Source organism: Panthera pardus, unplaced genomic scaffold, assembly GCF_024362965.1.
Source record: "Panthera pardus isolate Hobbes unplaced genomic scaffold, ASM2436296v1 HiC_scaffold_12, whole genome shotgun sequence".
Taxonomy (NCBI): domain Eukaryota; kingdom Metazoa; phylum Chordata; class Mammalia; order Carnivora; family Felidae; genus Panthera; species Panthera pardus.
Window position 1 is genome coordinate 61,078,328 of NW_026526677.1, and position 13,233 is coordinate 61,091,560.

Consider the following 13,233-nt stretch of genomic DNA (forward strand, 5'->3'; position numbering starts at 1 on the left):
TTTAGTCTATTAATTTATAGACTAGTATTCATAGACTATTACTCCACTTGCTAAAAACTCAGAGAAAAAATTTAGCCTTTGAATGGTAATTGTAAGTCCAACTCAACTGAGCTACTTCTTACTAGATTAGAAAATCCTTAACAGAAAGCCCATGTTTAATTAGTGTTTTTTTAAAAATAATCCACACCATGTTTACTATACTTAGCATATAGCAGATACTCAATACATATATTAATAGCTAAATGCTTACCTTTCAAACAGAGATTTTAAAACACAGATAAATTTCAAAAGAAATTTCTCAGCAATTAAAAAACAAGCAAGTCAGTCTGTACAACAAGCCCAACTTAGCCAGAAAAATCCTCTGTCCCTATCATCTCCAGTACTGGGACAAGCCAAGAACCTCCACAACTTTTGGATACCTCAACTCTGTGACATACCAAAAATGATGGAGAATATACTTCTCTCTTTCCTTCTAATAAATGTCTAAAGAACATTTCTTTATTCAAAAGTGGAAGAGCCAAACCAGAGCCATTTTCAACCCAAACAGGTTCCGATTCCAGCGATGCTACCACCAATGGTCTACTACTGCTGACCCATGCAACTTGTGGCACGTGCATCTGATGAGATCTTTTGCTTAAAGCAATAGATGGTGGCTCCAGTTATGGTAAAGTCATATTTCTACTTTGTATAGTTCATCTAAAAACAACTGTCACACAATTCAATTAGCACTAGTAGGAGTTACAGTCACAATCCAGTTGTATATAAAAGGTATATTCTTTTGTACTTAACATTTGACTGTAAAAGCTGTATGAAGAATCATTTAAAAATGCAAAAAAACCAAACTGAATCTAAAACTGCCCTAGTCGGGCGCCTGGGTGGGTCAGTCAGTTAAGCATCTGACTTCGGCTCAGGTCATGATCTCACGGTTTATGAGTTCGAGCCCTGCATGGGGCTCTCTGCTGTCAGTGCAGACAGAGCCCACTTTAAATCTTCTTTCTCCCTCTCTCTCTCTCTCTCTCTCTGCCCCTCCCCCCTCTCAAAAATAAGCATTAAAAATAAAATAAAATGGCTCTTATAAAAATCTCGAAAAAAATCAAACCAAAAACAAAGGATCCAACTTACTTAATACCATACAAATAACTCAGTTCAACCACAGAACTATGGGAATCATAACACATTACCCACATATACTTTAATAGACTGATATTAGATATATATAACTTTTCAACCAATACATATACAAAAACTATCTTTAAAGAATGAAAAAGTACATTTCCCTCTTCAAAAAGAATGTCCTCTGAAGGAGAGGAAAGACACTTGGGAGCCTTGAGTGTTGGTAATCCCACAAAGTCAATGTCCACTTTTACTTGTATCCATACCTCCTGATAATCCACTTTCAGTCAGGAGGAAGCTAGGGAATGTCCATATAGAGCACAGAATTAGGAGGGCAAAAGTAGATTGTGAGTGTATGGGGATAAAACAACACCTTCAGGGATACCTGGCTGACTGAGTTGGTTGGTGGAGCATGCAATGCTTGGTCTTGCAGTTATGAGTTCAGGGCCCAAGTTGAGTATAGAGATTACTTAAAAAAATAAATTTAAAAAAAAAAAAAGGGCACCTGGGTGGCTCAGTTGGTTAAGCAATGACTTCAGCTCAGGTCATGATCTCACATTTCGTTGAGTCCGAGCCCCACAATGGGCTAACACACAGCGCAGTCTGCTTGGGATTCTCTCTCTCCCTCTCTCTCTGCCACTACCCCACTTGCACTCTCTCCCAGTCTCTCAAAAATAAATAAATAAACTTTAAAAACACATATGGGGTGGGGCACCTGGGTGGCTCAGACGGTTGAGCATCCAACTTCAGCTCAGGTCATTATCTCACAGTTCATGAGTTCACGCCCCATATCAGGCTCACTGTCAGCCTGTCAGCGCAGAGCCGGCTTTGGATCCTCTGTCCCCCTCTGTCTGCCCCTCCCCCACTTGCACTCTCCCTAAAATAAATATTAAACACACACACACACACACACACACACACACACACACACACACACACAGTACCTGGATGGCTCAGTCAATTAAGCCTCTGACATTGGCTCAGGTGATGATCTCATGGTTCATAAGTTTGAGCCTCACGATGGGCTCTGGGCTGACAGCCAGGAGCCTGGAACCTGCTTCCAATTCTCCGTCTCCCTCTTCCTGACCCTGCCCTGCTTGCATGCACACGTGCTCTCTCTCTCAAAAATAAAATAAACATTTAAACACACACACACACATCCCTTCAGTTAGTACACCCTTTTCCTATTCTAACTAACATCAACGAGAAATCTAAATTTTTCTCCCCACAAGTTTCAACCTACAAGTGGACTCCTTTTTTTTTTTAAGTTTATTTATTTTTGAGAGGAGACACAGAGTGCAAGCAGGGGAGGGACAGAGAGAGTGGGAGACACAGATCCGAAACAGGCTCCAGGCACTGAGCTGTCAGCACAGAGCCTGATGCGGTGCTCAAACCCACGAACCATGAGATCATGACCTGAGCTGAGGTTGGATGCTTAACCGACTGAGACACCCAGGCGTCCCTGAACTTTTAACAGAATAGTCTGAAGAGCACCAATGGTTGGCTATATACACATGAAATCAATCTGTGCTCCTTGGTTTTCTTCCTGCAAAATAAAGTCAAAATGGATATAGTACTCCTTCCTAGCCCCCAAACTCAATGAAAGTCTCTAGAGCACAGGTTCCCAAGCTCTCTAGGTTCATGACACCCTCAGTATTTCACTAATTTTTTTCACAGCAACACTAAACCAAGAAATACTAACAGTTCCACTTACCAAGTTGTTAGCAGCAATTTGAAAAACTAATCTACTTTAGCTGAAAATTTTTTTTTTTACTTCATTCCAAAATAATCACACTTACTTACACAATGCATATTATGGTTGGGCAATGAACAACTTGTTAAACCTTGGAATCAAATCGGACACTGCTATCCTGATATCCTATTCCTCACTGATTTTCATGCAGTTACATTTTGTCACAGCAACCCCCCAAAACCCAACTTTACAAAGATACATCACCCAAAGGAATATAGCATAATCTAATGTTCAAATCAGGAGTTATGTCAAGTAGTAGTTTACCTGGCAACCAACAGATGTCAAATACTGCTGCATCTTCCTTGAAAATTTAAACTACCACATGGTGCCTCTATCAATTGGTGGCAATACCCTGGAGTATTTTAGTGCAACCTGGGAAATATGGCCCTATGGCAAGGTATTCTGTAATTTTCTGGCTTTGGACTCAGACCTAGGTTAGAAATCAGATTCTACCAATAACTATATAATCTTGGGCACTGGGCAGTGGAATCAAACTCCTGAACCTTAGTTCTATGCCTGCCCAACAGGAGTAATAGTACCAACCTCAGAGAATAGTTGTGAGGAATGAGATGATGTCTGCACATAGTAAATGCTCAATAAATGCTACTTATTATTATATCATTCCAACTTAAACCAAATTTAATCATTAACTCTCTGGAGGATAAAGGAAGCTTTCTAAACTAAAGCCACAATGTCAAATAAAAACTTAGGAACAAATTTTTCGGGAAAAGACCAAAAAGTGCTTAAACAAGGACAATATAGAGAACTACAAACTCCTCCAAAGGATGTCATCACGTTGCTATACCTATCACAAAAAATGATGAGGTGAAAAGTCTTAAACTGGCAACTCAAAAGAATATACTTTCAAAAGCACCTTTTAAAGGATAAGCACACTAGAAAAAACAAAGAATTTTATAAACTAGGATTCTTTATGTAACATTAAGAATGGTCTTTTAAAAATAGTTAAATTTTACACACAGCAAAACTCATTTGATTATAACAAAGACTTTCCCCCAAGAGTATAATAGCTCACACCCCTATTCTCACAACGTACTAGAATTTAACATTTTAATTCAAAATACACTTGTAGATCTTCTCTCTCATAAACATCTTTAATAAAATTTGTAATACAAGAATACTTCAAGCGCTTAGTTTATGAAAGGATTTTTGAAATATTTCATTTAATCCTGAGAAAATTATCTCTATTTACTGAAGAGACGAGGTCCATCAAAATTAAGTAATTTGCCCTACAACTTATATATTACTGTTCAGTGCGAAAACCCATGTCTTTTAACTTTTTCTAGTATACCACAACTCCTTCATAAAAAGACTCAGTTCAAATCTTGTTAGTTTGGCCAGTGTTGTTTTATCCAACTGTTACAAGTAGGTTAACCATCATCAAAGGCCTGAAAATCTTTTCCCTGCACAGTAATGGCATTTCACCTGTAAGACTTTTCATTTGCCAAGCATCTTGAACTGTATAACATTAATTAATAATTATTCTTAGGTAACATTATGACAAGATCTATTATTATAGATTTAACTATACCAATGGTAATGAAGTGGCTGAGCCCACTGGTACAATTTCTCAGCCCAGAATATTTCTCATTTTTCATTTAGTACATGGCCCATTGTTCAATTCTAGATAGAAAGGTAAGATGAAGTAGTAAACTGACCCTGATATTTTTTCTTCTATAACTAACAAGCCAAATGCAGTGGCCAAAATACTTAAAAGGAATGGAAGGCAAGCAAACTTGTATGCCACCCAGAATGCAATGCCATCACAGGTCTATGCCTGCCTTTCATCTTGGTCCAAGAAAATTCCAAAAACAATCTGCCAGCAATTCTTTCCCCAAATTCCCAAATTTCTCCCAGATACATACATTACTATCATTTCCAACAGTATCCTAAAAGCAACTAAGGCATTCTATTTCAGTGACTACTTCTCTAAAACCTGAATATAACTACAATTTCATAATAAAATACCTATATTGGGGAGCTTAACTTCTAAAGAAATTCTGCAGGAAGTCTTTATACAATGTAACTTATCACACTCTTATTCCATACTACATAAAAAAAACTACCTTTTTATATGCCAGAGTTTAAGGGTAAATTTGGGCAGGTAAGAAGGGATATGTGCCTGTACCATAAACGCTGTATTAATTTGAGTCTTTGGTAGTCATAACATCATTTTCTCTACAGCTAATATTTTGAAAAACTTCACACTCGGACCCTTCCTGGCAATGTAAATAAGATTGTTAGCAGAAACTTCTTCATTTCCATGGAGAATTGAAGAGCAACCTTGCTTTCTTAGAAAGGAAACAGCTATCTGTCTTATACAATACCCCGTCCACTTTAGCCACCTAATACGGACCAAAAAAAAGGTCTGGAAAACGTCTCTTTTCCAGCCAAGGGCTGTTCCCAGATAAAGGCAATGCTTAGCATACAGAGAGAAAACAAAACAAAACAAAAAAACCTTCTCTGAGGGAAGAAATACGCCAAGGAAGGAGAGCCATGGATCAGAAATAAATAAGGGGTGAGTGTACGCGCTCAGTGTAAGGGCCGGAGGCAGCAGGCACAGAGCTGAGATGCTCCAGCGAAACAACCAGCAGCAGCAGCAGGAAGTTTCAATGGGGCCGGGCAGAGCATGCGCCCTGCACCCGCGCGGTGGCCTTATGTGGAAGGAGCACCACTTGCGAACACCAATAATAGACCAGCAGCACCAGAGAGAGAAACATGAGCAACAAGCACCTTCTTCAACTGTTTCCCCCTTCGTCTGAGCCCCTCCTCCAGCCTACATACTAACCACCCCACCCCACCCTGCAAATGGGAGGGCGACTTCTTCCCCTAAGCCCCGCTGCCAAGATGAAGGGGGAAGGGATTAGAAAAGTGGGGAGATGCTTTTCTATTATTTGGGGGGAGGTGGGGAGAAGGAGGAGGAAAACTATGGGGGAGGAAAAATTAACCCTCTAACCTCCAAAGTGGAGAGATGCTGCCGACTTCGACCCCCAAAGCGAGAATGGAGGAGACCCTCTCCCATGGGGGAGGAGCAAACCTCCCTACTCTGAGGAAGGAGTTTTGGGGGTTAAACTGGCCCTCGAGGGGAAAGGAAGAGAGACGCGAGCCGACTCTCTCGGGGGAGTTCCCACTAGAGGGAGGGAGAGCTGAAGTGTCCGCTGGCCCCCGCCCACCCAGGTGGAGGGAGAGAAAGGGGCGCCCCGAGAAGATGAGCCCAGCCTCCCCCGAGATGGTCGGGTGGATGGTGGGAGGAGGGGAAGGAGCAAGGCAAGGGAGGAGGAGAAAAGCGCAAAGCTGGCCGGAACCTGCGCTCCCCTTCCCCCGCCACCCAGGGGGAGAAGGGGTGGAGGACCGGCCCCTGCCGCCGGGGAGCAGTCCCAGGGGCCGCCGATCAGCACAATGACCCCTCCACGCCCCCAGCCCACATCTAGCCCGCGACGCCCCCACCTCCGCTCGGCGCCAGGCCCGGTGGCCCTAGGGGGTCTCTGCCCCGCCTCCCCACTGCTCAAGACCCTGGGGGCTGGGCGGAGAGGCCAGGCCGGGCGGAGCTGCGCCCCAGGGGAAGGACAGAGCCGCGGAGGCCCGGGATATCCGTGAACAGCGGAGAGAAGGAGCGTGCCAGGGCCGCTTCCCGCCGGGCGTTCGGGCCCCTTGCTTACCTTCTCCACTGCCGACGTCCGGCGGCGGCGCCTGCAGCACCCGCTCCAGCTCAGGGAACGGCAACTCAGGCAGGTCGAGCAGCGGCCCGTAGCGCTCCAAGAAGGAGCAGACTACGGCGAAGTTGGGGCACGAACCCGGGCAGCCCGGAGGAGCCATCGCGGCCGCCGCTGCTGCCGCCGCCGCCATTTTGAACTGGAGGATGGAGGAGGAGGCGATGGGGGGGGTGGAGGGAGTTAGGTGCCGAGGAATGGCAGGGCAGCTTTGCAGACAACAGGAGGCGCTAGTGAGTAGGCTCTCCTGCGGATCCGAGCGTCTCAGGCACGGCGCCGCGATCCCACAATACAACGGCTGCTCGGAGCAGTCGAGAACCCAACCAGACGAGGGAAAGAGAGGCGCTCTGTGCCTTTCACTTTCCGCCCTCTTTCCGCCCCCTTCCCTCCCTCTTCCTCGCCCCTCCCACTTTGGGTTTGCCACAGCCTCGTGTGACAGGGGGAATGAAAACAAGGGAAGCGGGGCAGGGAGGAGGACTGGAAGCTTGAAGAGGCGGGACTTTTTAGGAGTGGTGGCCAATAGTCTTGGAGGGGGCGGGGCTTCTGGCGACGACTGGCTGAAAGGCTTTTTCGGGGCGGGGCGAGTGGGGGGAGCTCTTAGCCGAGAGGGCCTGAACCAACCAAGGTGAGAGGTAAAGCGCGGAGCGGTGTGGGATCGCAACTCTCGTGGAGAGGCGACGTTGGGTGAGTTTTGTGGGAGCTCCGGGATCTAAAACCCGGCCATCAGATGGTGGGGGAAGTTTAGGAGAGTGAATAAGAAGCAGAAAAAGAGGAGAATCGAAAAGCACGGTTCTGGGAGAAGGTTGGAAAGGGGAAAGGCTGAGAAGTGCTCTTAATTAGGGATTGGGGTGAGACCTTTGTAAGAAGTGCCTGCGAAGCTTTGCTGAAGGGTATTGCTGTCTGCTGGGGCACAAGTATCGTAGCTATACTGAAAAACAGGGTCTGAGGGCTCTGGGGGACGAGGACCTGAGGGACGAGGACCTGAGGGAATGAGGCTCTGCGGGGATCACCTAGCTGAGGAATTGGGGCCCTGCAAGGAGATCAGGGTCTTGAAGGGACCAGGCTCTTCAGGCTGACCAAGGTGTGAGGGGACAGGGCCCTGCTGTGGTTGCCAGGGTGTGAGGGGAAGGGACTCTTGAGGCACAAAGATCTTATAGGGGACCAGGGTCAGTTGGTGGGCTAGGACTCCACTAAGAAAACGGACAGGATAGCGACTTGGTGCAAGAGCAAAAACTTTGTTAGAAGACAAGGTTCAGTTTCATTGGGGGCAGCAGTGATCATTCTCCCACAAAGAATCTCAGAAAACTATCAATCTTGCAAAGTAGAATGTGCAGCTTGGAATCTAACGGTGCGTTATGGTTAGGAGCCTGAACTTTGGAAGTCAGCCAGACTTGGGTCCTAACAGAACTGCTTCAGGACATTACAGAAGATTCTTCATTTCTTTGAACCTCTGTGAAGTGGGGGTAATAAATGTACTTAAATGGTAGGATTTTACTAGGTATTCACAGTAAATTGACTAGCGCAATCCCTGGCACATTCATTATAACTATTTTTAAAACATTAGTTGCTATTATTGAACAAAGGAATTTCTAAAATTTAGATTGAATTCAGCCATAATTTATATAGTCTACTACTTTGAGCCAGAATTTTCAGCGTGCATTTAAAACTTACATAGTACCTTTTTAAAAAGAATTTGAAACAAAGTATAATATAATAAAATAATAATATAATAAATATATATATATTATATATATTATAATATATATTATATTATATTTATTATAATAAATATAATATAATAAAATAATAATAAACAAAGTATAATACAAAGTAAAATAGGACAATTTATGATGAAAGGAAGGTAAAGATAAACAGTACAGGCAAATAATTATATTGGGAACAGAAAATGCTTACAATTATTGAATTTCTGTGTTTCTAGGGGAAAAAAAGCACAATGCTCTACATCATTCTCATTATCTAAAGAAAAATATTCATTTTTGTCAAGGGAGGAAAAATAAATCTAGATTGTAAGTTCAATGTGTAACCTACAATACTGACTCCTAATCCTGAATAATACACAAACTCTTTTTAAAGGGAAAAATGTTTTTTTGAAATTTCTCAAATACTCTTGAAAATTACATTTTAGGAAATACTGCTGTGAAAAATTAAAGTCAACACAACAGTGTGACTATACTTCATGCCACTGAAGTATACTCTTAAAAATTATTGAAAAGGGGGGTGCCCGGGTAGCTCAGCCCATTGAACATCTGACCTGATCTCAGCTGACTCTTTTTTTTATCTTTTTTAATTTAAAGATTTTTTTTAAGTTTATTTATTTTGAAAGAAAGAGAGCATGCAAATGGGGGGGAGGGGCCGGGGAGAGGGGGAGAGAGAGAGAATCCCAAGCAGGCTCCATACCATCAGTGTGGAGCCTGATGCGGGGCTCAAATTCACCAACCATGAGATCATGACCTGGGTTGAAACCAAGATGTTCAACCAACTGAGCCACTCAGGCTCCCCTTTTCAAAATTTTTTAAAGTTTATTTATGGGGGTGGGGGGTGGGGAGAAGAGCGTTTGTGGGGGAGGGGCATAGAGAGAGGGAGAGAGAATCCCAAGCAGGTTCCACGATGAGAGTCCAGAGATGGACACAGGGCTAGATCCCACGAACCACAAGCTCATGGCCTGAGCCAAAATAAAGAGCTGGAAGCTCAACCTACTGAGCTACCGGCACCTCTCTCAGCTGACTCTTGATCTCAGCTCAGGTCATGATCTCAGGGTGTGAGTTCAGGCATCAGGTTGGACTCCATGCTGGGCTTATGAAGCCCACTTAAGAAAAAAAAATGGTTAAAGGGGTAAATTTTATTTTATGTATATTTTGCCACAATGAAAAAATAAAAAACAAAAAAGAAAGTCTTACTTTAGGAAAACGTTTATAGTTGTGACTTATCATAGCAAAAGAAAAGTTTTTATTTAATGTATAGTAAAATACGTTTTTTAAGTAATACTGCTTAAACACAAATTGAAATTAAAACATATTGGTAGAACTTTCAGATACATCTATGTATCTCTAGACCTGGGGATCTGAAGACCCCATTTTAAGAAAAATCTGACCTAGAACACATCTTTAACAACAGTTTTGCAGAAAGAGACAAAAATTTTGATAAGGTCATTACTTAATTGACCTTAAATAAAAAGTCCACTCCCATCTTGATGTAGCCAGTGCACATGCTGCCCTCATTATTTATTTTGAATATAGCCCTAGCCTATAGCAATATTTTTTAAACACTGGGTCATGACCCATAGTTTTAAAATCAATGTGGTGGATCAAAACCAGAATTACATTAAAAATGAAAAAGAATAAAAATAGAACAGTGCTAAAAAAATAGAACAGAAAATAGTGTATCATCTATAGTAAGGATAAGTATAAGCATATTGCAAGAAATATTTGTGAAATATGTATGTTTGCCGGCGTGTATTATGACATAAAATGTATTTGTTGCTGTGGTTTAGACAAAGAGTTTGAAACACATTCCCTTACCTTTACATGTGGAGGAAAATAAATGAATGAATGTCTGGATGAATGAACAAATGGGATCTTTATCACTTGATTATGACAAAGGAAATAGATATTATTGGGTAAAATTCCTGCTTTAATATCACACTCCTAGATGACATCTAAGCATGAATACAGTAGCTATCGTATATTTTTCATTCAGTAAAATTGTATATGTCATGCACACCAATTTTCTAAATACCAAGCAGAACTAGGTTGCAAAAGTATTTCTTTAGTACTCTTAAGATGATATTCGGATATCTGGTGAATCATTAAAATAAATTGTGTCAAAATACTTTAATTTGCAAGTAAAAGACAAACAGGCTTAAACATAAAGGAAATTTATTACCTTACATAACTGAAAAGACCAGTGGTAGGTCATGCTTGAGGTATGGTCTAATCAGGTGGTAAGTCTGTTTCTCAGTATTTCTCTCTGTTTAGTCTTCCTATTCATGGGTTGAATTTTCAGACCGATTTCCCTCATAGTACTAGCAGTTTCAAGGTACTTTTCTATATTCTATACATCCCAGCCTCAATATCTCAGAAGCTCCCCAAAAAAGTCCCCAAACTGACACTGATTGGTCCATCTCAGCTCTCACATTCAACCATGAGCCAGTGTGCCCAGTATAGAAAGTGAAAGTAGAATGTACTGAATGCATTAGCCTAGGTCAATGCTTCATTCCTACAGCAAGATATACAAAGGTCAGTGCTTCATTCCTAAAGCTAGAGGTTTATCAAAACCACAAGGAATCAATACATCAAGAGCCCTAATACACAAGATGCAAAAACTGACAGAATTGGAAGGAGAAATAGAGGAATTCAACAATACTACTTGGAAACTTCAATACTCTACTTTCTTTTTATTATTATTATTATTTGTTTATTTTTGAGAGAGAGATAGAACATGAATGGTGGAGGGGAAAAGAGAGAGGGAAATACAATTTGAAACAGGCTCCAGGCTCCAAGCTGTCAGCACAGACCCCAACATGGGGCTCGAACTCACGAACTGCAAGATCATAACCTGAGCCGAAGTTGGACACTTAACCCACTGAGCCACCCAGGTGCCCCAATTCTCCACTTTCAGTAATGGTCATCTAGGACAACTGAGCAGACTGTAAACAAAGAAATTTGCTTGAAAAACACAACAAAATAACTAGAGTTAACAAACATCTATGGATACTGCATAACAATAGCTGAATACACATTTTTCTCAAGTACACATGGAAAATTCTCCAAGATAAATCATGTGCTAGGGCATAAAAAAGAAGTCTCAACAAATTTAAGCATGGTGAAATTATGCCAAACATGTTCTCCAAACATGCAATTTAGCCAGAATAAAAAACAGAAGAAAATTTGGAAAATTAATTTGTATATGGATGTTAAGTGACACACACCCAAATAACCAATTGTTCAAAGAAGAAATCATAAAATTAGAAAATACTTTGAGATAAATAAAAATGAAAACAAAAAAACCCCAAAACTTAGGGGATACACCTAAAACACTACGTAAAGAGAAATACGCTATATGTAAATGCCTATATTTAAGAAGATGATTTCAGAAGCTCCTGGGTGGCTCAGTGGGTTATGAGTCAGGTCATAATCGACTTCAGCTCAGGTCATGATCTCTAGGTTCTTGCATTCGAGTTTTGCGTTGGGCTCTGTGCTGACAGCTCAGAGCCTGGAACCTACTTCAGATTCTGTGTCTGTCTGTCTGTCTGTCTGTCTCTCTCTCTCTCTCTCCCCCTCCCCCCTCCCCTGCTCACGCTCTCTCTCAAAAAAATAAACATTAAAAAAAATTTTTAAAGATTATTTCAAATCAATAATCTAAGTTTCCATCTTTATAAAACTGGAAAACAGCAAACTAAACACAAAATAAATAGGAGGAAGGAAATGATAAAGATTAGCATAGATCTTCATGAAAGAGAGAATAGAAAAATAGAGAAAAGCAACAAATCCAAAAATTGATTCTTTGAAAATAACTACAAAATTGACAAGTCTTTAGCTAGACTGGCAAAGATGAAAACAGAAAAGTCAAGTAACTGAAATGAACAAGGGGACATAACTACAGTAATTTTTAAAAAGGATTATAAAGGAATATTATAAATAACTGTTTGCCAGCAAATTAGATAATCTAAGTGAAATGAATAGAACAATACAAACTACTGAAACTCAAAAAACAGTAGAAAATCTGAATGGAATTATAACTAGTAAAAAGATTGAATTAGGAATTTGAACCCTACCACACACCCCCCCCCAAAAAGATCAAGAAAGACACCAAGAGTTCTAATGCACAAAGAAAAGGCCATGTGAAGACAAAGTAAGGAGAAATCCATCTGCAAGCCAGGAGAGAGGTGTCACCAGAAATCAACCCTGTTGGCACCTTGATCTTGGACTTCCAGCCTCCAGACTGAGAAAATAAATTTCTGTTTTTTAAGCCACTCAGTTTGTGGTATTTTGTTATGGAAGTTCTAGCCAACTAACACAGAAGTCTTTTTCAATACTCCTAGCAATTCATTATACTTCCCTTATACCAATTTTCAAAAGTTACTTAATATTTTTAATTTTTTTTTAATGCTTATTTATTCCTGAAAGACAGAGCATGAATGGGGGAGGGGCAGAGCGAGAGAGGGACACAGAATCTGAAGCAGGCCCCAGGCTCTGAGCCATAGACACAGAGCCCAATGCAGGGCTTGAACTCACGAGCCGCGAGATCATGACCTGACCCAAGTCAGACGCCCAACAGACTGAGCCACCCAGATGCTCCAAAACTGAATATTTTAGAATACATTGTTGGAAGCCTAGGTTCTGATGTTCCCCCTGCCCATTATTGTTCTTTGTGCTTAGTCACTTGCTTAGACTAAATCTGTAAATTCGGTCTCTCATGCAATGTGTGTCCACTGAAATCTGTTTTTAATTTTTATTCATTTATTTTATTTTTTTAGTATATTTATTTTGAGAGAGAGAGAGAGAAAGAGAGAGAGGATCCCAAGCAGACTCCATGCTGCCAGTGCAGAGCCTGATGGGGGGCTTGAGCTCATGAACTGTGAGAACATGACCTGAGGGGAAACCAAGAGTCAGACACTTA

The 13,233-nt window shown here is 41.4% G+C and overlaps 2 protein-coding genes across 3 annotated transcripts in view; one reads left to right on the top strand and one right to left on the bottom strand.

Annotated features, from left to right (window-relative positions):
• RSF1 (remodeling and spacing factor 1) overlaps window positions 1-6,813 on the bottom strand; it is a 160,703-nt gene extending 153,890 nt beyond the window's left edge. For both annotated transcript variants that reach the window (XM_019449923.2, XM_019449922.2), the window contains exon 1: window positions 6,544-6,813. In XM_019449923.2, the coding sequence (XP_019305468.2) occupies window positions 6,544-6,730 (187 nt within the window). In that variant the 5' untranslated portion in view covers window positions 6,731-6,813. The remainder of the gene's footprint in view (window positions 1-6,543) is intronic.
• A 351-nt stretch (window positions 6,814-7,164) lies between these two features.
• Window positions 7,165-13,233, top strand: part of AAMDC (adipogenesis associated Mth938 domain containing) — a 30,554-nt gene continuing 24,485 nt past the window's right edge. Inside the window, exon 1 of the mRNA XM_019449926.1 lies at window positions 7,165-7,278. The gene's annotated coding sequence lies outside the window, so the exon portion shown is untranslated. The remainder of the gene's footprint in view (window positions 7,279-13,233) is intronic.